This window comes from Podarcis muralis, chromosome 16, assembly GCF_964188315.1.
Source record: "Podarcis muralis chromosome 16, rPodMur119.hap1.1, whole genome shotgun sequence".
Classification (NCBI taxonomy): Eukaryota; Metazoa; Chordata; class Lepidosauria; order Squamata; family Lacertidae; genus Podarcis; species Podarcis muralis.
Window position 1 is genome coordinate 37,229,637 of NC_135670.1, and position 26,052 is coordinate 37,255,688.

At 46.5% G+C, this 26,052-nt stretch overlaps 1 protein-coding gene across 3 annotated transcripts; it reads right to left on the reverse strand.

Moving 5' to 3' along the window:
- Positions 1-1,379: 1,379 nt before the first annotated feature.
- On the reverse strand, positions 1,380-26,052 carry LRRC43 (leucine rich repeat containing 43). 3 transcript variants are annotated; one of them, XR_013390966.1, is made up of 13 exons: positions 25,565-26,052; positions 24,066-24,344; positions 22,894-23,004; positions 22,231-22,370; positions 19,022-19,260; positions 17,892-18,070; positions 15,399-15,516; positions 13,068-13,207; positions 11,785-11,976; positions 9,427-9,612; positions 5,617-5,707; positions 2,195-2,645; positions 1,380-2,135 (listed from the first exon to the last, which is right to left on the reverse strand). XR_013390966.1 is itself a non-coding variant. In XM_028710574.2 (12 exons), exons 1-12 carry the CDS (start codon positions 25,652-25,654, stop codon positions 2,503-2,505), a joined length of 1,908 nt encoding a protein of 635 aa, XP_028566407.2. In that variant the 5' UTR covers positions 25,655-26,052; the 3' UTR covers positions 1,380-2,502. The 3 variants fall into 3 exon arrangements, 2 of the variants coding, with proteins under 2 accessions (XP_028566407.2, XP_028566409.2); XM_028710574.2 differs by having other exon boundaries at positions 1,380-2,645; XM_028710576.2 differs by lacking the exons at positions 1,380-2,135; positions 2,195-2,645; positions 5,617-5,707 and having other exon boundaries at positions 9,446-9,612; positions 11,775-11,976.

The following is a 26,052-nucleotide window of genomic DNA, read 5'->3' on the forward strand; positions in this document are numbered from 1 at the left end:
GGTATATATACCAGAGTCTCAATCTGGTAGTTTTACTGTACCAGAAACATCCTAGTCTATCCTATAGTTTCTGACATGGCACATCAGAGGTTGTCGTGTTTCAGCAACGTCCACACGACCCACAGCTCCGTCGGGTTCAATTTATGTATAATCATCAGTTCTTTGTACAGGCAGGGATCAAAGGGCCTGGATTTCAAAGGTCTTAAAGCCTGGGTGGTGCATCGAGATGATCCCCATTTTGGCCAAGCACATTCCAACAAAGACATCATCTGTTGGGGACAGCTCAGTGTCCTGCAGTCACCTGCAGCTGCTGTACCATCAGCCATGACATGACAAAGCCCCCGCCACCAGCGTTGTGTGGGTAGAAGGATGACAGATACAATGACTGGGATAAAATTCTTAGTGTTGGTGTCCCTGATTGGCCGGGCTTTGCTGATGACATCCCCAGCAAAAAGATCTTTGTCAAGGTCCAGAGGCTCAAGGAACTCTACAATGTTGCACGTGTTCACAAATATGTCACTGTCACCCTTCTACACAAGGTGGGTGTGGGGGCAGTCCTCTGAAGGAAATGCAGCTGCTTCCGAGAGTGGAAGCAACCGTCCCTCTGGGAAAGGCTGAGAACGGAGGGCAGCCAGGCAGCACCACAAGTAACAAAAGAAAACGGCTGGCAGGCAGAAATCCAACAGGTCCACGTCAGGAAAGACTCTCGGCTTGCCCTGCAACCCCTTTCCCCAGGAAAGTGGGCCCTTCGCAGATCCCCTTGGGGAAACGCAATGGGCATTTTCGGGGATGCCTCCAGGCCAGGATCACCACGGCAACAACAGAGTCCGCCCATGCAGCACTATGGCTGCAGCAGCCTCAGGGTTGGGGCAGGGGGTCCTTGTCAGTTCAGCTTATTGCCTATAGCCAAGGCCTTCTTCTCATTGGGCACTTCACACAAAGCAAGACATTCTTCTAGAATCACACAACGTAAATATAACATCACACAGCATAAAAATTTGAAAGTACAGTGCATTCCTTCTCCCAAATGCTCTGTAGCCCTTCCCCAAATGCAAAGGTGTCTTAAGGGGAAGGGAGAGGAAGATAATGCACCCTTCTGCCAATCACCTTGATGCGGGAGGCTGAAAGGGAAATGGTTGAGAGAGATGCGGGTGCAGAGGTAGCTCCATACAGCTGTGGGGATTGATGGGAGTTGTAGTACAAAACATCTGGAGGGCACCAGCTTGACAAAAGCTGCCCTACAGTATAGGGGCTGTGTTTGATTTTGGAAGTGGAGAGCAAAAGCCAAAGAGTACTGGCCAGTCTCTGTAGACCAATATAAATAAAATTCAAGGGAAGCGTAGATTTTCTGTTGCAAAATAAACAATGCGAATCACATAAACATTCCTAGTTAACATTTATTATAAACCCCAAGTGGGCTGTTGAGACTTTTCACAAACTGCAGAATACATGAGAGGCAGGGTGCAATAGGAGAGGTAAGTCAACAGAAGCTCTATCTCAACTATCACAAGTGCTATTCAGTTTTCTTCTGAGCATCTCTGAAACCATGAGGTCTAAAAAACTTGCTTTGTGATAAATGGAACTAATAATCCAGGTTGGTGAATAAAACATTTCACCAAACCAAAGATCCTCTATTAAACTTGCTAGCCAGATGGCATGTCCAGAGTAGTCCCAAAAGTCACAATGATGCAATTTGTGGGTGTGGGAAATGTATAGTACTAGATGCTGAAGACAAAATTGTTGCGCTGTTGTTGAGTAAAGCTTTTGCAGGCTTTGGAGTGTCAATTATCAGGCACAAATAAAGAACAGAGAGCACACATGCATTTACGTAGGCTTTCAGGTGTCCATATTTGCAGGTTTTAAACTTTCCACACAGTAAGACAGGAGCATATATTGGCTGCTGATAGATGGTTAAAGATTTTATTCCCTTGATTCTTACAAAAGTTTAGAGGCTAAACTGAAAATCAAAGACAGACGACATACTGTTGGTACATTCTCTTTAAGCCAATGGTCCCATCAAATATATTGTCTCTTATTTTGGGGAAAGGGGGTGGGCAGGATTTGGCCACTAATGCTGATCTTGGATTTTGGAAGCAGAAAGGCTTATGGGTGGGGGACTCTTGTCTATTCAGAACCTTTCGGAGGGAGGGGGAACCTGTGCCGACTCTGCCTTTGGACAGTTCTGCATCTGGACCTCAGAACATTTGCAAATAAATCAATTCTGCCACGCTGCCCCCTGCCCAAAGGCACCAGGTCTTCAGTGTTCCACAGGAAAGTGATGCTCCCTGCATCCAGGATGAGCCGAATGGTCAAACTTCTGAGGTCAGGCCAAAGATGCAGATGTGTGATATAAAGGCACCCCTGCCCCGGCATAACCTTTGCTGCGACTGCCTGCCCTTACAACCTCAGCTTCCCACAACAGGTAGACATAGCTCTTGAGAATCCACATCCCTCACCCCTGAAGCTTTTTAAAAAGCACGATCTGTGCTCCCCACAAAACAATTACTCTGACATGTTGTAATGTAAAAGGATTTGTGAAGCTGAATTCCATTTCACATGTTGCATTTGGAATTCCACCGTCAGCGGTACTGGCTGGCTCTGAAAGATATCTGCCCCGTCTGGAGAGTCCTTCTTTTTCCCCTTTCCTGGAAAAAGCAGGGAGAAATATGTACTGTTGCTTCTTTTAAGCCTCCTACCCATTGGGTGGGTGTACTTATAACTGACCCCCTGAAGGACCTTTCCCCTCAACCCATGTAGCCTTTCAGGGTTTGTTGGTTTGTTTTTAACCTACTATTATTCATACCTCTAAGGGGCTGAACTGATGGGGGGGGGGTAATGGGAAAGTGGTCAGTGGTAGAGCAAAAGTTTTGCAGCCTGCAGGTCTGAGCAACCCTGTCTCCAGTCAGTGTCCTGAGCTAGTTGGGCCAATGGGTATGAGCCAACTTCCTATGTACCCAAGGAGGGACTACCCATTCAGTAATTTTTAAATTCATAACTCCAAGAGGTTTTGAGCTGAAGGAAAAAGCGAAGGTGCAGGTCATCAGATTGTTTGCAATTGACATTGGGAGTCATTAAAGATCGCAGAGACAGACCTCTTGTAGCTTTATCCACTGAGCTAAACCACACCCAATCGTTAAGGTTTTGATTAATCCTTAACTTTCAATGCCATTTCATATGTTTACATTAACATGGTCATTGCCACATACAGCCCCTGCTTACTGTTGGAACCAGCCTTCTCCCACTGGGTGTTCTCCAGCTCTTTTGCAGCACAGCTCCCATCTGCTCCAGCCAGCACAGAGGTGCTGGGCTGAGCTGTAGTCCAAAACAGGTAGAAGACACCAGGCTGTCAAAGACTTTGACCACAAAATCATACAGTATTGGTAAAGTGCCTCTGGTGGAGCTGAAGTGAAACACACCTGCAGCTATTTCTTCATCTTCCAGGTTTATTTTTTGCTGCCAAAATATTTCGTTGTTGTTTGGGGTGCATGTAGGCAGAATCCCTCATGCATGAATTGATACCACACTTCCCTGCCACGTGACTTTATGAAAACAACATTTTCTAGTTCAGCAGTCATAATTCTTTTTCCCCCCACCCAAACATCTGCAAACAAATTGTCTGCCTTTCACAAACCATTCAAGGAAATGCCTCTGTATGAAAACATATTTCCCCTTCATTTCTCCCACAAACGGATATGTCAGAGTGTTTATCACAATGTCAACTCTACCCTGGCTTAACAACTCTCCACATGATACTGAAAGGAATTACCTGCCTCCCAGGTAAACATCATAATCTGCATAATGGAAAACTGGAAGCAACAAGCACCACCTTATATATTATGTTTACTTATATGGGCTAGAAACTAAATATTTGACATCAGTTGAAAGACAATGACAGCCATTTCCTGTAGTTGGAACAAATCGGGTGGTGTGCTCAGCTCCTTACAATTGTTTAAATGAAGGGCTAAAATGTGCACTTACAGCACAATCCAACACAGAACAAAGTCCCATTGAATTCCTGGACCTCAAGCCCAGGGAAAGTGCAGACGCCTTTAGTGTGTGATGGAAAATGGATCTGCCCATGTCTAACCAACAGGGGCACAATCTCCTCATAGATTTTCTCACAACCAGTCTTCCTTGTTATGGCCTGAGATCGCCAGGAAAGGTCAAATCAGTTCCTCCACGTAACAGTGTGCAAGACAGTCATACCAGTCCACTCTGACAAGGAGGGAGGGCCACAGCTCAGTGGCAGAGCACCTGCCTTGCGAACCAAAGGTCACAGGTTCAGTCCCCACTGGCCTCTCCAGGGAGGGCTGGAAAAGACTCCTTGTCTGAAATCCTGGAGGGCTGCTGCCAGTCAGTGTAGACAATACTGGGGTAGATGGGCAAATGGTTCTGACTTGGCAGCTTCCTCTGTCCAAAATAGTCTAACAGAATGACATAGAATTGTGACCTCTTGGTGATTTTCCATTATCCTTTAAAAAAGAACTAGTAGTTCCTGGTCCCCATAAGAGAAGCAGAATGCTTGCAAAAGTGCAGGTATAGGGAGAGATACCAGAGAATTCCAATGGGAATGGAAATAGGAGCGTAAATTTACTTGCCTAATCTTGGCTGCTTTGGTCGGTGTGGAAGTGCCACTGTTACAAGTGCCATAGGATACTCATTCAATAAGAGAACGGTATTTTGGTGTGGCAACACAGCTACTCTTTGGAACTCCCTGCTTATTGGCCTCAGGCCTTTTTGGTGTTGCTTAAAATATTTTTGCTTAGGGATGCCTATCGAGATATACATATCTTTTACCTTTTTATTGCTTTTAATTATCTTTTGAATGTTTTAAATACTGTTCTTTTACTGATGATTTTAATGTTTTGCTGTTATGTTTTGTAAGTGCTTAGAAATTTTATAAGCATTATAGAAATTTTGTTAAACAAAATTCACTTCCAATGTTTGCTTATTCGTCTCATGTCTGGGACACAAATCAATTGTGCAAATAGTCACTATTCTTGTGGCTTCCAGTTCACAAGGAGCACGTTTCTGATTACGTTGCTTCCTGCTCCCCATCCGTATTGTGTTTCCTTTGCACTGGAATTAATAGGGTGGAACAGCGTAATGATAATGCAATAATGTAATTTACATAATTAATTACGTGAGCTATACTATTTCACCACAGCAGATGGAGAGACAAGTGGAATAGTTTTGGGCAGGAAACAAACGGTAGTGGACTGGAACCAGTGCTGTATGGGGCAGAATTGAAAACGATGTTTTCTTACATCCCTCGGCTATGTACCCATTATACCTTTAAAGAATATTCAAAGCACATTCTTTCCCTGAAAGAATTATGGGCAATGAAGTTTACCCCAAGCGGAGCTACAGTTCCCGGTGACCCTTAACAAACTACCGTTCCCAGAAGGAAGGAAATGTCTTTCAAATGTACTTTAAATATATGGTGGGTACACAGCCCTAGTTACAGGCAGTTAGGTATGCAAAACACCACTGTTTTGCATAACTGTCATCTTAGTGAAGATTTTAACTTTGCAGTTTGCCTGGGCTTCATGCAGATTTCCAGCACCCAAAGACACCCAAAATAACCATAATACGAAGGGGCTCTCCTGGGATTACCTTTGACAGGTGTGGTGGCCTTCTTTGACGCTGCGCTCTCGGCAGCTGCAGCTTTGGCCTTTTTGTCCTTTTTAGCACTCTTTTTACTATCCTACAGAAAAGAAGTTTGTGCTTTTTAGGAAGGCTAGAAACACACGTGTGCAAAAAAAAAAAAAAAAAAAAAGGCAGTCAGAAATGTCATACCGATTAAATACTTTGGAGCCACACCTTTCAAACCACACTTCTGTACTTTCAGTCTGATCAGCCTAGTTATTTTAGAAAGTGGGTATTTATTTCCGTACAAGGTTATGACAGACTAAGAGTTCTTCCAGGAACAGTCTGTACTGCCAGATGGAGGCCTGACGCTACACGTTTTGAGACTCCGTGACACAACCTGAGGTCATTATCATTATTACATTTATTAATCATCTTCTAACAGTGTGACGCGGCAGCTAAAAAAGCCAATGCAATTCTGGGCTGCATCAATAGGAGTATAGCATCTAGATCAAGGGAAGTAATAGTGTCACTGTATTCTGCTCTGGTCAGACCTCACCTGGAGTACTGTGTCCAGTTCTGGGCACCACAGTTCAAGAAGGACACTGACAAACTGGAACGTGTCCAGAGGAGGGCAACCAAAATGGTCAAAGGCCTGGAAAGGATGCCTTATGAGGAACGGCTAAGGGAGCTGGGCATGTTTAGCCTGGAGAAGAGGAGGTTAAGGGGTGATATGATAGCCATGTTCAAATATATAAAAGGATGTCATAAAGAGGAGGGAGAAAGGTTGTTTTCTGCTGCTCCAGAGAAGCGGACACGGAGCAATGGATCCAAACTACAAGAAAGAAGATTCCACCTAAACATTAGGAAGAACTTCCTGACAGTAAGAGCTGTTCGACAGTGGAATTTGCTGCCAAGGAGTGTGGTGGAGTCTCCTTCTTTGGAGGTCTTTAAGCAGAGGCTGGAGATATGAAAGGAACATTACAAAGATTACCATAATAAAGGACAAAAGTGGTAAGGACCTAACAGAAGCAGAAGACATCAAGAAGAGGTGGCAAGAATACACAGAGGAATTATACCAGAAGGATATGGATGTCTCGTACACCCCAGGTAGTGTGGTTGCTGACCTTGAGCCAGACATCCTGGAAAGTGAAGTCAAATGGGCCTTAGAAAGCACTGCAAATAACAAGGCCAGTGGAAGTGATGGTATTCCAGCTGAACTATTTAAAATTTTAAAAGATGATGCTGTTAAGGTGCTACACTCAATATGCCAGCAAATTTGGAAAACTCAGCAGTGGCCAGAAGATTGGAGAAGATCAGTCTACATCCCAATCCCAAAGAAAGGCAGTGCCAAAGAATGCTCCAACTACCGCACAATTGCACTCATTTCACACGCTAGCAAGGTTATGCTTAAAATTCTACAAGGAAGGCTCAAGCAGTATGTGGATCGAGAACTCCCAGAAGTGCAAGCTGGATTTAGAAGAGGCAGAGGAACCAGAGACCAAATTGCAAACATGCGCTGGATTATGGAGAAAGCTAGAGAGTTCCAGAAAGACATCTACTTCTGCTTCATTGACTATGCAAAAGCCTTTGACTGTGTCGACCACAGCAAACTATGGCAAGTTCTTAAAGAAATGGGAGTGCCTGATCACCTCATCTGTCTCCTGAGAAAACTCTATGTGGGACAAGAAGCTACAGTTAGAACTGGATATGGAACAACTGATTGGTTCAAAATTGGGAAAGGAGTACGACAAGGCTGCATTTTGTCTCCCTGCTTATTTAATTTGTATGCAGAATACATAATGCGAAAGGCTGGGCTGGATGAATCCCAAGCTGGAATTAAGATTGCCGGAAGAAATATCAACAACCTCAGATATGCAGATGACACAACCTTGATGGCAGAAAGTGAGGAGGAATTAAAGAACCTTTTGATGAGGGTGAAAGAGGAGAGCGCAAAATATGGTCTGAAGCTCAACATCAAAAAAACGAAGATCATGGCCACTGGTCCCATCACCTCCTGGCAAATAGAAGGGGAAGAAATGGAGGCAGTGAGAGATTTTACTTTCTTGGGCTCCATGATCACTGCAGATGGTGACAGCAGCCACGAAATTAAAAGACGCCTGCTTCTTGGGAGAAGGGCAATGACAGGCCTAGACAGCATCTTGAGAAGTAGAGACATCACCTTGCCAACAAAGGTCCGTATAGTTAAAGCCATGGTTTTCCCAGTAGTGATGTATGGAAGTGAGAGCTGGACCATAAAGAAGGCTGATCGCCGAAGAATTGATGCTTTTGAATTATGGTGCTGGAGAAGACTCTTGAGAGTCCCATGGACTGCAAGAAGATCAAACGCATCCATTCTTAAGGAAATCAGCCCTGAGTGCTCACTGGAAGGACAGATCGTGAAGCTGAGGCTCCAGTACTTTGGCCACCTCATGAGAAGAGAAGACTCCCTGGAGAAGACCCTGATGCTGGGAAAGATGGAGGGCACAAGGAGAAGGGGGCGACAGAGGACGAGATGGTTGGATAGTGTTTTCAAGGTTACCAGCATGAGTCTGACCAAACTGCGGGAGGTAGTGGAGGACAGAGGTGCCTGGCGTGCTCTGGTCCATGGGGTCACGAAGAGTCGGACACGACTAAACGACTAAACAACAACAACAAAAGCAGAGGCTTGACAACCATATGTCAGGAGTGCTCTGATGGTGTTTCCTGCTTGGCAGGGGGTTGGACTCGATGGCCCTTGTGGTCTGTTCCAACTCTATGATTCTATTCTATGATTCTAAACCCTGGGAAGACAAACTAAGGGCCGGATCCGGCCCAATCGCCTTTTCAATCCGGCCTGTGGACAGTCAGGGAATCAACATGTTTTCACATGAGAAGAATGTGTCCTTTTATTTAAAATGCATCTCTAGGTTATTTGTGGGACCTGCCTGGTGTTTTTACATGAGTAGAATGTGTGCTTTTATTGAAAATGCATCTCTGGGTTATTTGTGGGGCATAGCAATTCGTTCATTCCCCCCCCCAAAAAAATAGTCTGGCCCCCCACAAGGTCTGAGGGACAGTGGACCGGCCCCCTGCTGAAAATGTTTGCTGAGCTCCATTCTAAACCACCATTCTCAAGGCAATATGGACATAACATTGCCCACAAGAAGCCAGCTGATAGACTGCCCCATATTTGTGGGTAGGCGGGATGACATCCCACACGGGTCAGCAGGTAGCCCTTGCTCCATGCAGTAGGCCTCATGCCCCCAGGGGCTACAAAGGGGCCCCACGAAAGGCCTTGTGACTCCTGAGCTCTCAATCACTACAACCCTCTGGCTGCTTTTATCCTGACTTGGCTGTGGGGAGATTAGATGATGTTGGCTGCTGAATGAGCATTCTTCCTGGTTTGTTTGCAGGGAGGCTAGAGGACGTTGCATCAGGAAAATGTTACCCCTACACTTTCCAGTTTCGCTTTTCACGTTGCTTTCCTTATTGCAGGTAGTCTTCCTGGGCGAGGTGACTGAGTGGCAGCTCCTTCCAGGCACATCTGGAGCACGTGGACCATTTGGATCCCTTCCAACTGGAATCAAGGCCCCATCATGGGACTGAAACCACCTTGGCCATGTTGGTTGATGGCAGGGAAAGATTTTTTCAGGATTTATGTTGGGGTGGGGGCCAACCTAACCTCCCATTCTGACTCTAAGCACAGGCTTAACAGCCATTTCTGTCCTATTTCAGGCAATGTTGGTGAAATAAATAGGAGCACCAAGGCCCAATTCTGCCCACGGGGGGCTTTCTCAGGAAAGCAACCTTTCTGACCTGGTGGCTGCATTTAACACAGATTCAGTTGCCAAATACCTTTTCTTTCGGAGACGGGGGCTTACTAGTTGACTCCGTTATCAGAATGCCAAAGTCGCACACGGTCTCCACAAGAGGCTCTCCCGCCAGAAGGCTTTCCAGATTGACATGGCCTGAGCCCAGGACCTTCACGATGGGAGGGTCACTTCGTAGCTCAGGAGAAGGAGATTTCTTTTTCTTCCCACCCTGTGTGGATGTGGCAGCATATCAGATAAATTCATTCTGGGTTATTAATAATCTCATTCAAAGATTTTCAGAATATACAGCTAACAACCGCAGTAACAAACACTAACAATAAACACAACCGAAACGCAGCTGTTGCAATAATGTACATTATAAACTGAAGCAGGTCAATTTAAAGAGTCTACAAAAATTGCTGTGGGTCAGAGGAGGAGTTACAGTCAGCTAACTTTTTATTTATTTAAATATTTATAAATTAATTCCTTGTTTATTTGTGATTCACTGATACTGAATCCTAATTCCAGACCCTCCAGATGTCCATATTTTCCAGGGACAGTCCCAGATTTACAAAAGTTGTCCCGGTTTCTGATTTGATCCCAGAATGTCCCGCTTTCCCTTAAAGGTAAAGGTAAAGGTACCCCTGCCCGTACGGGCCAGTCTTGACAGACTCTAGGGTTGTGCGCTGTCCGCAGACACTTCCGGGCCAGCGCAGCACACGGAACGCTGTTTACCTTCCCGCTAGTAAGCGGTCCCTATTTATCTACTTGCACTTTGATGTGCTTTCGAACTGCTAGGTTGGCAGGCGCTGGGACCGAGCAATGGGAGCGCACCCCGCCGCGGGGATTCGAACCGCCGACCTGACGATCAGCAAGTCCTAGGCGCTGAGGTTTTACCCACAGCGCCACCCGTGTCCCATTATTATTATTATTATTATTATTATTATTATTATTATTATTGAATAGGATGTCCCTATTTTTGTTGGAGAAATGTTAGAAGGCATGCAATTCCAAGACCACCATCTTGGAAATTTTATTATGTTTTAAACACTGCTATCCTGGCAGTTCTATTGCAAATGCAACATAAACTGCTAAATACATTAAAAAAAATAAAAATACGGTAACTTCTTATTGCTTTTGTTGTCGTCAGTTGAGAACAGCAGAAAATCCAAAACCAGCACTGGCTCCGCTGTTGGGCAATGTAAGACAGGCACCAAAGGCAGCTAATTATGGCTGTCACGAAAGGCAGAAAGTTTTTTAATTTATTACTGTTATTTTTGTTTTACCTGCCAGAGAAGGAAAGAGGCACTTCTGGGGTTTTCTGCCTTGGATGCCAAAATAACTTGGCAAGTTTTGGGAACTCTCTGGGGTGGGGGAGAGACACCACCTGCTGCCTCACCTAAAGGATCCAAAATGCTCTAGGCCAGCCCTACAAACAAATGCAAAACAGGTTTCGCCAATCTAAAGCCTTCCTAATATTTTGGACTACAGCAGTAAAAGCAGAGTCACCTTTTGGAAAGATGTCCAAGTGACATATAAAAATGGGAAGGGAGAGAGTTTATCAGGTCCACACAAGAAGAGAATTTTGAAGGGCAGGCTTTTGCATCCTAAAAATGAGACTGTGGGCAGCTAATTGTTTTCCTTGTGAGATCTTTTTCTGTTACCTCACAAGGTGGCCAAGCCAGACTCCTCTGCCTTACCTTGGCTTATTGTGAGGCGCAGGGAGCTTGGACACACTTTGCATGAGTGCAATAAACAAACAAGGACCATTATTTATATTTAAGGTCATACCCCACCCCTCTTCCTCCCAAAGGAGCCCAGGGGACTGTGCCAGACTCCCTGGCTTTGCACGTTACAGCCAAACCAGGGGCTACGGTTTCATTCTACCAAACAAGCTGCCATGACCACCAGCCAACCTGAAGCCAGAGTATATTGCCAGCTTATGAATCGTGGCACCACACCGATTTTTTTTATTGATAAGAAATGCATCAGAAAATTAAAAAGAAACAACTCCTAGCAGTGCTTGATTGGTATAACACAGAACCACAACTATTTTGTAATATGATCATGGAAAATACGGAAAGTATTAAACAAGGCAGCTACATACTCTACAAATAAAACGAAAATATTTTGATACTGCACCGCACCACGCTGAAATGTTAAAATGTTTCCTGGGTTGTCCTTGAATCTTCCCGCCACCCTTGCCATCCTCTCCTGCCACACCTTTTGAGAATAACTCCATTCAACCACCCCCAATTTTGTCTTTACATACATAAAATGTTTTATGCATGTTTTGCAAACTGACATTTCCGTTTCAGGCATTGCTTAACTGCCCCCCGGGTCTGGCTTCATACACTTTTGACTGGAGCAACAGTCGGGCACAACTCTCACCTCTCATTACCTTTCCAGCATCCTTTGCTTTCCCCTTCTCCTCTTTGCCTTTGTCCTTCTTCCCTTTCTCTGCCTTCTTCTCCTTCTCCTTCTCCTTTTCCTTCCCTTTCCCCTTTCCCTTCCCTTTCTCTGCCTTCCCCTTATCTTTGCCTTTTCTGGTTGGGCTTTCATTTGGGGTGAGAACGACAGGCCACGAGACAACCTGGTGAAGCAAGAGAGTTTATTAGGGCAACGAAGGGCCAGAGTATTAGTGAACTTTCAAAACGCAAAAGGAAAGGGCCGTTTTCATGTCATTGTAGCATTTAATGTAACATTTCATATCATCCGCTAACATTTACAGTGGTGCCCCGCAAGATGAATGCCTCGCAAGACGAAAAACCCGCTAGACGAAAGGGTTTTTGGTTTTTTGAGCTGCTTCACAAGACGAATTTCCCTATGGGCTTGCTTCGCAAGACGAGAACGTCTTGCGAGTCTTGAGATTTTTTTTCGCTCCCCCCCCCTTTTTCTAAGCCGCTAATAGCCTTTAAGCCACTAATCCTTTAATAGCCGCTAAGCCGATAAGCCGCTAATAGTGCTAATCCGCTAAACAGCTAATAGGGTTGCTTTGCAAGACAAAAAAACCGCTAGACGAAGAGACTCACGGAACGGATTCTTTTCATCTTGCGAGGCACCACTGTAAAAAGCCAAAATCCAGAATAGATATGTTAACGTGGATTTTTAGTATATTCCCATCTTGGCTGTGAGTCCAAAAAGACTTGCTCCCTGCCCTGCAAGCTTTTCCCCCCTGGCCTGGGAGGGCAGGGTCTGGACTGACTCCAGCTACAAAAGCTGAGGCAGCTGCAGAGGTCCAAATCACTTCCCATGGGGCATCCTGAAGCGATTAACAACATAATAACACATGTGAAAACAATTACATATACAAAAACTGTTAAGTTGTGGGCGAACATATCAGATGACACAGCGATTCTTCAAACAGCTCTTCTTTATTCTGAGGCCAGAACTGAACTGAGCTGAAGGGCTCAGTCAGCCTGCTTACCTTGTTACTGTAACAACTTTCTAAAACTATCCAATCACTGAACGTCACTTCCGATCCTTCATTTGCATACAAACTATCCAATCACTGAATGTCACTTTCGATCCTTCATTTGCATAACTATCTACAGTATCCCCCTGCTGGCCCAGGGTGAGTACATAACAAAAACCATTTAAACATGTAAATATAAAAGACAGTTTGAATATTTGCATATATATTTGCATCTATATCTGTACAGAATCTGCCTTGGAATACGTAACCTTTTCCTCCACAACTGTCACCGTGGTTCCGGCAAGAAGATAGGCCTTCAGAGCAACCATATCTCTGGTGACATGCTCCTTCGTGTGGTCACAGTCTATGACCTCAGCCCAGGGCTTTCGAGGGGTGGAATAAACATTTCCTAAGGGGGAGAAACGAAGGGCTTTTGAGGAAAGCACATCTTCAGAACAGGACACCTCAAAGGTCAGGTCACATTCCCTCATGCGCCACCTTTGAGGGGCCGGGGTGGGGGCGGGCAGATACCAGGGGCAAAATACAGGTAGAGCAATGGATTCTTCCCTTACTGTTGTATGGAAGCATACAGTCTAGCAATACAAATTTCTGGTTTTTGCAGACACCCGCCCAATGTACCCCCTAGCCCTTCATCCAGGCATGCAAAAGGCATTATCACATTTCCAAGGACACATTCCAGCCAGGCAAAAGCATCTGAGAAGAATACAGAGAATCTCTCTGGTTTGCAATGCCCTGGGCTTCGAACCCCAGAGGCCCACCCCTGCCCTGCCCCATTGCTTATAACACGACTGGAGTTTTGCATCAAACCAGACAGGGAGATTTAAAAGCAACCCCTTCTTGCCTCAACATCTGAGTTGCAATTCAGCATGTTAAACAGGAATGCCAAAACTCTTGTGCTAGATCAGGTGACATTTCAGGATAAGAATGTCCTTTGTTAATAATCAACCAGCATGCTCTGCTAACAGGTCCCTCAGTATCCCGAGAGATAAAGCAGTAGCAACACTACAGTGGTGCCTCGCAAGATGAAATTAATCCGTTCCGCAAGTCTCTTCGTTGTGCGGTTTTTTCGTCTTGCGAAGCACGGCTATTAGCGGCTTAGCAGCTATTAGCGGCTTAGCGGCTATTAACGCCTTAGCGGCTTAGCGGCTATTAACGGCTTAGCCGCTATTAACGGCTTAGGGGCTTTAAGAAAAAGGAAACAAACTCACAAGAACTTGCAAGACGTTTCGTCTCGCGAAGCAAGCCCACAGGGAAATTCGTCTTGCGGAACGACTCAAAAAACGGAAAACCCTTTCGTCTAGCGAGTTTTTTGTCTTGCGAGGCATTCGTCTTGCGGGGCACCACTGTATTTAAGAAGTGAATAGCTGATTTCTTACTAGGCCAATAATCATTCCCAAATTTGGTTGGAGATAATCACCTTCAGGTAACAGAAAATCAAGGACAGCAATGATTCTCTTTAACTGGGCCAAAGATGTGGTTCAGTTAAAGAGAACAGCCTGCATACTTTGCAATCACACCAAGTTTTCATTAAGCAGAATTAATATCTCTGTGCTGTTTCCCTGCAAAGAAGGGGTCCAAGCAAAGAGAGAAAGGCTTTATTGATTTAAACCAACTTCCAACAACTTGGTGCACTCCAGATGTCCTGGACTACAATGTCCATTATCCATGACTGATTTAAATGCAGTTATTGTAGGTGTAACAATAACAGATTTGACAGAAAAGGAGAGGTGGGGGCATGAAGTGGGATCGCACTTGTGCTTTGTCTTGTCCCTTAGCACAGGGGTGCAGGAACTTACAGTCCTCCAGGTGTGGTTGGACTCCAGCTCCCATCATCTCCAGTCAGTATGGCAAACCGTCAGGGATAATGGAACATGTAGTCCATCAACATCTATAGGGCGACAGGTTTCCCCCTCCTTTCCATAGCAGGTGAAGAAAACCTGGACTTAATTTGAAGAGACTGGCATATGTGTAGTTGCATTTATGGTGCATTTAAACCTGGTGACATTTTAAAGGCTGCCCGTTACTCATCCACAGACTTTGGGAAAGAGCTTGGAAACAAAGGTGGCTGCGTAACAACTTTCTGCCATTGAAGAGTCATGCCCCACTTTGCAATCATGACTTCTGAAACTAGGAAGCCAAGCAACTTCCTAGTAGAAGCCTAGCAAAGGATTTTAATAGGCATTCTTTAGAAACTATAGCTAAATACCAGCAGCTAGATAGCTCAAATCTACTACAGTCTTGCAAAGTGCACTTTAGAGCTGAGCTATTTAATAATTACCCTGGTTTTAAAGCTTGCAGAAGCCCTCAGCTTTGCCCAAAGGCTTGGCTAAGCTCAGCTAGAAGGCTGAGCTAAGTACATGGGGAACTCCCTGGAGCTAGGTTTCTTGGAGTTATCTTGCAGAAGCCCTCAGCTTTGCCCAAAGGCTTGGCTAAGCTCAGCTAGAAGGCTCAGCTAAGCACATGAGGAACTCCCTGCAGCTAGGATTCTTGGAGTTATCTGTGTGGGGCTGGTAACGCATGCAGAATGCAAGTTCACTTGTGGTCCAGTTTACTCCGCCAGGCCCTGTGGAGCTACTCACCAGGCTCAGTAGGAGATTTGATTGAAGAGTCCACAGGTGCGGGCTCATTGCCTCCCCCTCCTTCCACTCCTCCTTGTGTGTTTTCAACATTCAATGTAGTTGATACTGCTAAGACACACTGTCATTATAATATATAAGAAGAATCAGGTGAAAATTTCATAGCTGGGAAACATGCAGACACCAAGAACACCAAAAAAGCCAATGCAATTCTGGGCTGCATCAATAGGAGTATAGCATCTAGATCAAGGGAAGTAATAGTGTCACTGTATTCTGCTCTGGTCAGACCTCACCTGGAGTACTGTGTCCAGTTCTGGGAACCACAGTTGAAGAAGGACACTGACAAACTGGAACGTGTCCAGAGGAGGCCAACCAAAATGGTCAAAGGCCTGGAAACGATGCCTTATGAGGAACGGCTAAGGGAGCTGGGCATGTTTAGCCTGGAGAAGAGGAGGTTAAGGGGTGATATGATAGCCATGTTCAAATATATAAAAGGATGTCATATAGAGGAGGGAGAAAGGTTGTTTTCTGCTGCTCCAGAGAAGCGGACACGGAGCAATGGATCCAAACTACAAGAAAGAAGATTCCACCTAAACATTAGGAAGAACTTCCTGACAGTAAGAGCTGTTTGACAGTGGAATTTGCTGCCAAGGAGTGTGGTGGAGTCTCCTTCTTTGGAAGTCTTTAAGCAGAGGCTTGACAACCATATGTCAGGAGTGCTCTGATGGTGTTTCCTGCTTGGCAGGGGGTTGGACTCAATGGCCCTTGTGGTCTCTTCCAACTCTATGATTCTATGAACAGCTGCATTCCATGGATCAAAATAAGGGGGGGGGGGATGAAGGCATAGGTGGCACTGAAGCTGCCTTCCCCAAACTGGTCCCTTCCAGATTTTTTTTTTACTACAAATCCCATCAGCCTCAACTGGCACACTTGATGGGAGTTGTAGTCTGAAAGATCTGGACAGCAGAAGGTTGGGGAAGGCTGCCCTAATGTATACTATTGAATAAAACAAGTTATTTACCAGTTACAGAATAAAGAATACATAATATTAAAAGGTAGAGATATTCGTAAGCAAAAAAAAAATTGTCTAAGCAAAATTGCTACTTTTAGGAGCTTTGAAACTTCTCTTTAGTTTAAAAATTGGAGTTCTCCCAAAAGATTATCAACAGAAACTCTGATCAACCTGGAAAAGACTGCATAATGGTGTATATCAGAGTTTCTCTGACCCCCTGAAAAACTGCATTTACAAGTGACTCTGCTTCTGTGCTATAAGGGAAGCATCTACTATTGATGGGAAGCTTGTTGTGAGCAACTACTGCAGGGGGAATAGAATGGAATATCCTGAAAAGGGGCTTGTCTGGCTGGTGGAATCCTGAACATAAAAAATCAACATTGCAATGTTTATTGCAGCTGATACTTGTATTCTGCTATCTTTGCCATTCAGCTTTAAAGGGTAAAGGTAAAGGACCCTGACAGTTAAGTCCAGTCGCAGACGACTCTGGGGTTGCAGCGCTCATCTCACTTTACAGGCCGAGGGAGCCGGCGTTTGTCCACAGACAGTTTTTCCAGGTCATGTGGCCAGCAAGACTAAGCCGCTTCTGGCAAAACCAGAGCAGCGCACGGAAACACCATTTACCTTCCTGCCGGAACGCTACCTATTTATCTACTTGCACTTTTTGGCGTGCTTTCGAACTGCTAGGTTGGCAGGAGCTGGGAAAGAGCAATGGGAGCTCACCCCGTCGCAGGGATTCGAACCACCAACCTTCCAATCAGCAAGCCCAAGAGGCTCAGTGGTTTAGACCACAGGGCCACCCGCGTCCCTGCCATTCAGCTTTAAAGAGGGCAAAAAACATTATTATCATTTTCTGCGGTGTCTCCTCCTGGTACGATGGAATTGCCACCTCCTTTGCATTTCTGAAATGCATCCATCCCAAATTCCACCTCATTTCGCAGTTGATGGTTCTGCACAACAGCTGCAAGCAAGGTTCAGTCCTCACTGGACTGTTGTGCCCTTATGCAAATACTCCCATGTGTAGGACTTAAGCTGCCTCTATAGGGTAAGGCTTGTTCACACTACCAAAGGTACACTATAGTAACTGTCATGGCTTCCCCCACATTGGGAACTGTAGCTTGCGCCTTCATTTCATATCTTTAGGCGCCAGGCCTTTGGCTAATTGAACAATCTATAGCCTTTTAAGCTGTGTTTATGTCTTAGGGGGTATTGTTTTCGTTTGTTATCATGCTATGCAATTTTGTGTTTTTACATTGTAAAGCACCCTATGATCATTGGCTGAAGGGTAAACATTTTTTTATTAAGAATTGTTTTAATAAAATAATAATAATAATAATAATAATAATAATAATAATAATAATAATAATAGTTCCCTATCTCCCTTTGCAGAACTACAGTTCCCAGAGCTCCCTAGAGAAAGCGCAGAACTGTTGAAACCAGTTTAACCAGTGACATACACACAACCCCATTTCAAGAACGTCTACCTTGTCTGTTTCTTTCTCCTCAATTTTCTCATCTTTGGCAAATTCATACGTCACATAGTAATTGTAGGTGATTATTGGAGCCTCGGGTCCAGTCTCCGGTTCCTCTGGGCCAACAGGATTAGGGACGCCTCTGACTTTGCCAATGTCCACAACCATTTTGGTGTAGCACTTTAAGAGCTCTGCGAAAGCAGGAGACGAAACATCGAACGGCAACATCCGTTTGAATGCAGAATCACAGGATAGACAGACACACGCAGGCAGGATGTAACATCTGCCCCCAAACAGCTTAGAAAAGCAGTTAAGCCGTCTGGGCAAAGGAAGGTGCGCTGTTTCAGCTGTGCAAAGGTCTCATGGGGTTGGGGGTAGAGGAGAGCACTAAATTGTGGGTGGGTACAAATGGGAGCTGCAACAAAATGCTGCAGTGTAGAATGCTCCTGTTCAGGGTTCAGCCACACCTTCTCCCAGGACACACCATTCCATTCCATTTCCTCTGGCTTTCCATGTTTTCACCCAACAATCTGTGTATCCACAGAATGTTTAGCATTCGCACGGGTGTTTGGGGGTTACAACAGAGGCAATCCAGCACAGCACCTCAAAACACAGGATTGCAACCTCGCACGATATCAGAGCCCCATAACCCACATTTTTGGACTCCATGATATCACGCAAGGTGGCCGTCCTGAATGCTTTGCACCAAAATGTGCGTTTTGAGACTCTGTGATCTCACGGCGGGGGAGGAAGGGGAGTCTAAGATAAAAACGATGGAGGGTATTGTCCAAGCACAGCATTTTAACTTCCTCTAGCTTTGCTTCAGCATGAATCCTAGTCTATTTCAGAAGAGGCCTAAAAGTCTACACCGCTAGGAGTCACCCAAGAGCCACAATATTACAGGGTCTGGGGAGAAACTGAATATTGAGGCTCCAGAAAAACATACACAGGCTTGGGTTCAAGTGTCCAGCTGCACCGCAAAGCTAGGTTTGGCATTCTGAGTATGAGTCAGTTCTTTTACTTGCCCCGACTATCACACATTGGATGTTTTGGCTGCTGGAACTAAGATAGCCCTGCCTGGCCACGTGTCAGGGATGTGGAAATTCCATCAATGGACTGCTCTTTGACTAAGGAAGCCTCACCCGGATTGCTAGACAGCTCTAAGAAGTCGTGTCTCTCGTCAGGTGTGATGATCACATCGTCAAGCGTGCAGAGTTTTGGCAGGCTATCGATGACAAACCCCCTGTAGCCAGGCAGCAGGGCGAGTGGGTTTCCCTGAAGCACCAGGACCCGCAGTTTCTTCATCGTCAAAAGCTTCAAGAGGAGGCTCAGCAAGTTGGTGAAATTGTTGTAGCTCAAGTCGAGGGAGACGAGTTTCGGCCTAAGGCAAAATAAGGGAAGGGAATGGGTCTTTGGTGAGAGCTAATGGGAACAGACGGGACGCGGGTGGCGCTGTGGGTAAAACCTCAGCGCCTAGGACTTGCCGATCGAAAGGTCGGAGGTTCGAATCCCCGCGGCGGGGTGCGCTCCCATCGTTCGGTCCCAGCGCCTGCCAACCTAGCAGTACAAAAGCACCCCCGGGTGCAAGTAGATAAATAGGGACCGCTTACCAGCGGGAAGGTAAAGGCGTTCCATGTGCTGCGCTGGCTCGCCAGATGCAGCTTGTCACGCTGGCCACGTGACCCGGAAGTGTCTGCAGACAGCGCTGGCCCCCGGCCTATAGAGTGAGATGGGCGCACAACCCTAGAGTCTGTCAAGACTGGCCCGTATGGGCAGGGGTACCTTTACCTTTACCTTTTTAATGGGAACAGGGGCAGGTGACATGGATGTTGCTGGCTGGGCCTGGTGGGAGTTGGAGTCCTACAGGATCTGTGGAGGACCACATTGGGCACCTCAAGATTAAAGGAAGCACGCACACATGAACATAGTGCCCCACATTCTCTGTGTGTCCCACCTGGCAATGGGCGAACCCATCAATTTTAGTTTCTCTCCATTTCTCGTTTTTCCAACCTTAAATTCAGTTCTCCCCATTTCAATATCCGTTTGCAATTGGGGGAAAAAATAGAGTATGATAATAGAGTATGATTGTATCTTACACATATTTTAACTGGCACGATCTCAACCATATGCGATTGAAGGCAGGCTGGTTGAAAGGGCACAGGTTAAACCCAAGCATGGCAGGGAGCTTTTGTGCACTCATGCAAGATCTTGCCTTCCAGAGCTGGAAAGTCTGGTTGGGGTTACCCAGTATGGAAAATGCTTTTATGCTCTCCGCCTTCATCACTGAGCATGGCCTACACTCAGTGCAACAGGCTCTGGGGGTGCAAGCCATGGAGTGGTACAAAGAGTTTGGATATACGAAATTTTCATGTGTATTGAACCCCTGCACAAGATGCGATAGAACTGTACATACGCAATTTTATCTAATACACACATTTATGCAAGGCAATTTCCCCTACAACGATGCATATACAGTCATACCTTGGAAGTCGAACCGAATCCATTCCGGAAGTCTGACTGACTTCCAAAACGTTCGAAAACCAAAGTGTGGTTTCTGATTGGCTGCAGGAAGGTCCTGCAGCCAAACGGAAGCTGCAGGAGCCCATCAGACGTTCGGCTTCCAAAAATCGTTCAGAAACCAGAACACTTACTTCCGGTTTTCGATCATTTGGGAGCCAATTTGTTTGGGAGCCAAGGTGTTAGAGATCCAGGGTATGACTGTAAATGCTATTTTCAACTAATGCATGCATGTACACTTTAGGCTGGGACGCGGGTGGCGCTGTGGTCTAAACCACTGAGCCTAGGACTTGCCGATCAGAAGGTCGGTGGTTCGAATCCCTGCGACAGGATGAGCTCCTGTTGCTCGGTCCCTGCTCCTGCCAACCTAGCAGTTTGAAAGCATGTCAAAGTGCAAGTAGATAAATAGGTACCTCTCTGGCAGGAAGGTAAACGGCGTTTCCGTGTGCTGCTCTGGTTTGCCAGAAGCGGCTTAGTCATGCTGGCCACATGACCCGGAAGCTGTACACCAGCTCCCTCGGCCACTAAAGCGAGATAAGCGCCGCAACCCCAGAGTTGTCTGTGACTGGACCTAACAGTCAGGGGTCCCTTTACCTTTACACTTTAGGCTAGTCTATGCATTTAATAAAAACAACATTACTTGGTTGGGAAACAGCATCCGAAAAGTGCAAATTTCAAAGAGTAGCTGTGTCTTCCTTGGTGTCTTGTTTCAGAACGTGGGAATTAGGTGAGTTCACTTTTAACTGAGAACTAAATCGAATTCCTCCCTCCTCCTCAGCCACACCTGATTGTGACCAAAAATGTGAAGAAGGTCCTTCCCCATCTGCACCTCAAGGGAGACTGATCTTAGTGGCAGAAGATGGGGTGGGGGATCAATGTGTTTCCCACACTCTTAACATATTCCTGCCTAGGGATGGAAAGACCTGTCACTTCTTCCAGTTTCTCATTTCTCCAATCCTAAATTCAATTTCCCACAAATTGCAGCAATCAGACAAAAAAAAACTTTAAAAAAGAAAATCCTTAATAAAATATTTAAAAAAAAAGTTCCTCATAAAATTAACCAGCATTTTAGTTTAAATTTCTCATAATAAACACATCTTTATAAGCAATTTTGACTAATGTACACATTTTTGCAAGCCATTTCCCCCCAAATAATTATTTGGGTATGTATTTTCCTACCAACACCATCATTTTTATGCATTTTCAAACAATATATACATTATAATAAATCCTGTGGATCACATGATCTGGTGCATGGGGTCACAAAGAGTCGGACACAACTGAACGACAAAACAACAACAACAACAAAAAAGAGTTGGATGGGATCCCAAGGGTCCAACCTCTTGCAATGCAGGAATCACAACTGAGCAGGAATCACATGTCTGAGCAGATTAAGGGTTAACCTCTTGAGCATATTAAGAGTCGCTGGAGTTTTCTCAGCCATCAACATAAAGGAAGAATTACTGATGCCACTATTCATGAAAGCACCAATCAGACATAAAACAACTGCCAAGGCTTTTCACATGTCTCATTGTGCTGTGATCCAGAATCGCTGTTTGAACAGAGTGCTGAAGAAGACACGTTTACAATTATATTTTGGGAATGATTTATGTTCTTATGAAATAGTTATGTTCCTAGCTCTGCTAGTTGTTCCTTTTTGTTTTCCAATGTATTTCTTATCTGTGAAAAATTTGGTGTGGAATGAACTCCCCCCTCCCCCTGGAAACGAGACCCAGAGAAAAAAGTTTGAGAACCACTGTTTTAGCTTCAAATGCGCACTGAACTAAATTTCTCCTCCATTCCTCTTCCTGCCTGCTTAAAAGTTTCCCATTACCAGTAAGTGTCTGTGAGATACTGTTCTTCGGACGAACCGAGCTGGCAGTTGTGACCGAGGCCGAGATGCTGGAGTTCAGGAGGCGGGTGGGCACACAAGTCCTTCAGACCATCCACTTCGTTGCCACAAAGTTCTAGGACCTGCCAAGTGGAGGGCAGAGGGAGAGGAGGGAAATAACCTTCGGGTAACAAACAGGGCAAGAGTGCTGGATACACATCCAAATCGTTTAATGGGACTCCTCAGATAGATGGAGAAAGAATAGGAATTTTACCTCCAGGGAAAGCACAAACCCAAACAACACAAACTTTCTGCTTCTTTCTTCCACACAGAGAAGCTTCCCGAAGCTTCCAGAACCATCTTGAATTAATTAGAATAGGAAAGATCTCTACACATCCGATCAATACTTTCTGTACCAAGAAATGCAATCTGACTCTTTCTGACCCAGAAAGAGCCCTGCGGCTGGATCAGACCAAAGGCCTATGTATTCCAGCAGCCTGTTTCTCACAGGGGCCAATCCTGTGTTCCAGTGGGAAGCTCAGCAGCCCACCCCTCAGCCGGTCCTCCCACCGACTAGCTGACATTCTCAGCTCCATGTATCTTCCATTCCACTAACTCCTCCCTTGTCTCCCACCCTTATCTGCCTTCCCTCCCACCTGCAGGTACCTTTAGGGTTGGAGGGAGGTTGCTGGAGTTGATCTTGCTGATGTGATTTGCACTCAGGATTAGCTCTTCCAGGTTTGGGAACTTTAACAAATCAGCATCAATTTCAGTCACCTAGGAAGAGAGTAAAACATCAACAAACATCTTATGCTCAGGGAGTCAAAGGTGGTCACAAACGGGAAACAAGCGATCCATTGGAAAGCTCTAGCACATTAAATGCAGCCAGGGGACTTAAGAAAATGAATTAACCCTACCCAGCAAACAACAATCACACTCAATTTCTTGTTTTAAAATTGTCAGAACCGTGTAAAACTTGCACTCAAAAACGCAGTGCCATGGTAATTCAAATACAGAAGGCAGTTACGTCCCACCTGAGAACTCTGCAGTCAGAAAGGAGCAGTCGATGCACTTAGATCATAGAATCATAGTTGGAAGAGATCCTGAGGATAATCTAGTCCAACCCCCTACAATGAAGGCATACACAGCTGTCCCATTCAGGGATCAAACTTGTGACCTTGGTGTTGTGAGCACCATGCTCTAACCCAGTGTTTCCCAACCTTGGGCCTCCAGCTGTTTTTGAACTACAATTCCCATCATCCCTGACCACTGGTCTTGCTAGCTAGGGATGATGGGAGTTGTAGTCCAAAAACAGCTGGAGGCCCAAGGTTGGGAAACACTGCTCTAACCAACTGAGCTATCCACAGAAGGGGAGCACTCAAGCTCTGAGTCAAAGCGGCACAAACAAGGCATCGGCATCAGAGTGGAATATAAGCACTAGGCTGTTCCCTGGGCTACAGGGCATCCCTCAACATTGCCTGGGTGCGACCCACACAAAACTATGCAAGCCCTGAAAATCAGCTGATCCCTGAGGCTTGTTTAGGGCCACACATTGACCTATGCAAGTGCCAACAATTAGAAGTTTGTTAACACCTGCACAGCTCTGCAAAAAGAAAACCCCACTCCCTCCATCATCAGCTGACTGTTGACACTTGCAAAGCAACAGACACAAGGCTATGTTGGTGCTGCCCCCACAGGTAAGCGGGCTTAGCTTGGCCACAATGGCCTTATAGGTCAAATGGGGAGGGCTGGTGGGCCCCACTTGACTTGGGAGGGGAGCCGAGGTTCCCTAATCCTTGCGCTGTGGTCTTAACCACCCAAGAGTCTTGGCCACCCACGTTTTTGTTCACAATCCTGAGCGATTTGAAGTAGGAGAAGATTAAGCTGTCCTTGATGTCCCTTGGAGCCTGCACAGCCAGCTCCCTCAGCTGCTGGTCCTCAGGGCTGCAGTCAGCAGGCAGGGCCCACGGAGAGCCCAGGCTTCTCAGGTAGTCGGTGAGCGATTCCACACTTTCCTCCTCTGGTGGCAGGAACCCATCGCGAGGGGAAGCTCTGGCCTTTGGCAAGGCCCATCTGGGGGAAACTGTGGCCTTCCTCGGTGGGAAACGGGACTTATTCTGCGGAGGACAGAAAGAAGATATGTATAAGCTTCTGCTGGGGGCACTGCAGAGAAGGAGACAAGACACCCACAGGCTGAGACTCTACGGGAGCCACTCCCCATCTATTGCTCCCGTTGGACGACCTGATAACTGAGGAGGGTCTTGGCAGACCACTTAAAACATCTTCCCACCTGCTGTAGCAATTGTACTGAGCATGATTTTTAATTTTGTGTGTGTATATATCTATGTCAGGGACGCGGGTGGCGCTGTGGGTAAAATCCTCAGCGCCTAGGGCTTGCCGATCGAAAGTTCGGCAGTTCGAATCCCCGCGGCGGGGTGCGCTCCCGTTGCTCGGTCCCAGCGCCTCCCAACCTAGCAGTTCGAAAGCACCCCCGGGTGCAAGTAGATAAATAGGGACCGCTTACTAGCGGGAAGGTAAACGGCGTTTCCGTGTGCTGCGCTGGCTCGCCAGATGCAGCTTTGTCACGCTGGCCACGTGACCCGGAAGTGTCTCCGGACAGCGCTGGCCCCCGGCCTCTTGAGTGAGATGGGCGCACAACCCTAGAGTCTGTCAAGACTGGCCCGTACGGGCAGGGGTACCTTTATATCTATGTCAAGGGACGCGGGTGGCGCTGTGGATTAAACCACAGAGCCTAGGACTTCCCGATCTGAAGGTCAGTGGTTCGAATCCCTGCAACAAGGTGAGCTCCCGTTGCTCAGTCCCTGCTTCTGCCAACCTAGCAGTTCGAAAGCACATCAAAATGCAAGTAGATAAATAGGTACCGCTCCGGCAGGAAGGTAAACAGCGTTTCCATGCACTGCTCTGGTTTGCCAGAAGCGGCTTAGTCATGCTGGCCACATGACCCGGTACTACGCTGGCTCCCTTGGCCAGTAAAGCGAGATGAGTGCCGCAACCCCAGAGTTGGTCACGACTGGACCTAATGGTCAGGGGTATTTTACCTTTTATATCTATATGTATGTGTGTCTCTCTCTGTGTGTGTGTATTGCTTATGTTATTTCTTATATTGTATTTCATTCTACTGAAATTTGCATTCCCGCCGCAATACACTCTGCCCGCCCTTGGCACCTGGGCCAGCCCTGCGTGGAAGTGCCATGGGGCAGCTAGCTGTTTGCTGGGCGGGAGGGGCAGAGAGCACGAGGATCCCCTCCCCTTGCTCCCCCTCCCCCTCCCCCAGCCCCCTATCTCCCGCCGCCCTCCTCGCCTCCCCCCAGCTCACCCAGCTCCCGATCCCGCAGGGAAACTGGTCCAGGCACAGCCGGCGGAGGTGCTCCCAGAAGGCGGCGGAGGCGGCGCCGGGACCCGCCATGGCCGAGCATCCCTCCCTCTCCGGCGTCCCCCGTTGCCAGGCGACGGGCTGGCTTGCCGCGCGACGCCGAGGCTCCCCGGGCTTGCTTCCGGGTGGAGGCGCCGAGGGCTGCGCTGCGCGGGATCCTTGCCTGGAATCACTTCTTTGTAGACGCTGCAAGCAACGGGTGCCTCGCGCACTTCGCCGGGCGCGCAAGATGCGCCGCACGTCTGGAATGTTGCTTTATTGTGTGTTTAAATGTTGCAAAGCTGCCCTGGGAATTTTGCTGACAGGCTGGGTAGGAATCCCTCGGATGTAAATACACGCAACGCCCTCTCGAGAACCTGCTTCGGTTTTGCAAAGCAGTCCGGAGTTTCCAGATTAGTCCGTGCCATAGGCGCCGACTCCATGGGGCCTGA

Bases quoted from the DNA above. Each gene is read 5' to 3' on its own strand.
- LRRC43 (XM_028710574.2), bottom strand. From the start codon at position 25,654: ATGGCGGGTCCCGGCGCCGCCTCCGCCGCCTTCTGGGAGCACCTCCGC. The intron at 11,977-13,067 runs GTTACGTATTCC...TTGCTTCACCAG, and splicing joins TGACAGTTGTGGAGGAAAAG to GTTGTCTCGTGGCCTGTCGT. The intron at 9,613-11,784 runs GTAATGAGAGGT...ACATCCACACAG, and splicing joins AAGCAAAGGATGCTGGAAAG to GGTGGGAAGAAAAAGAAATC.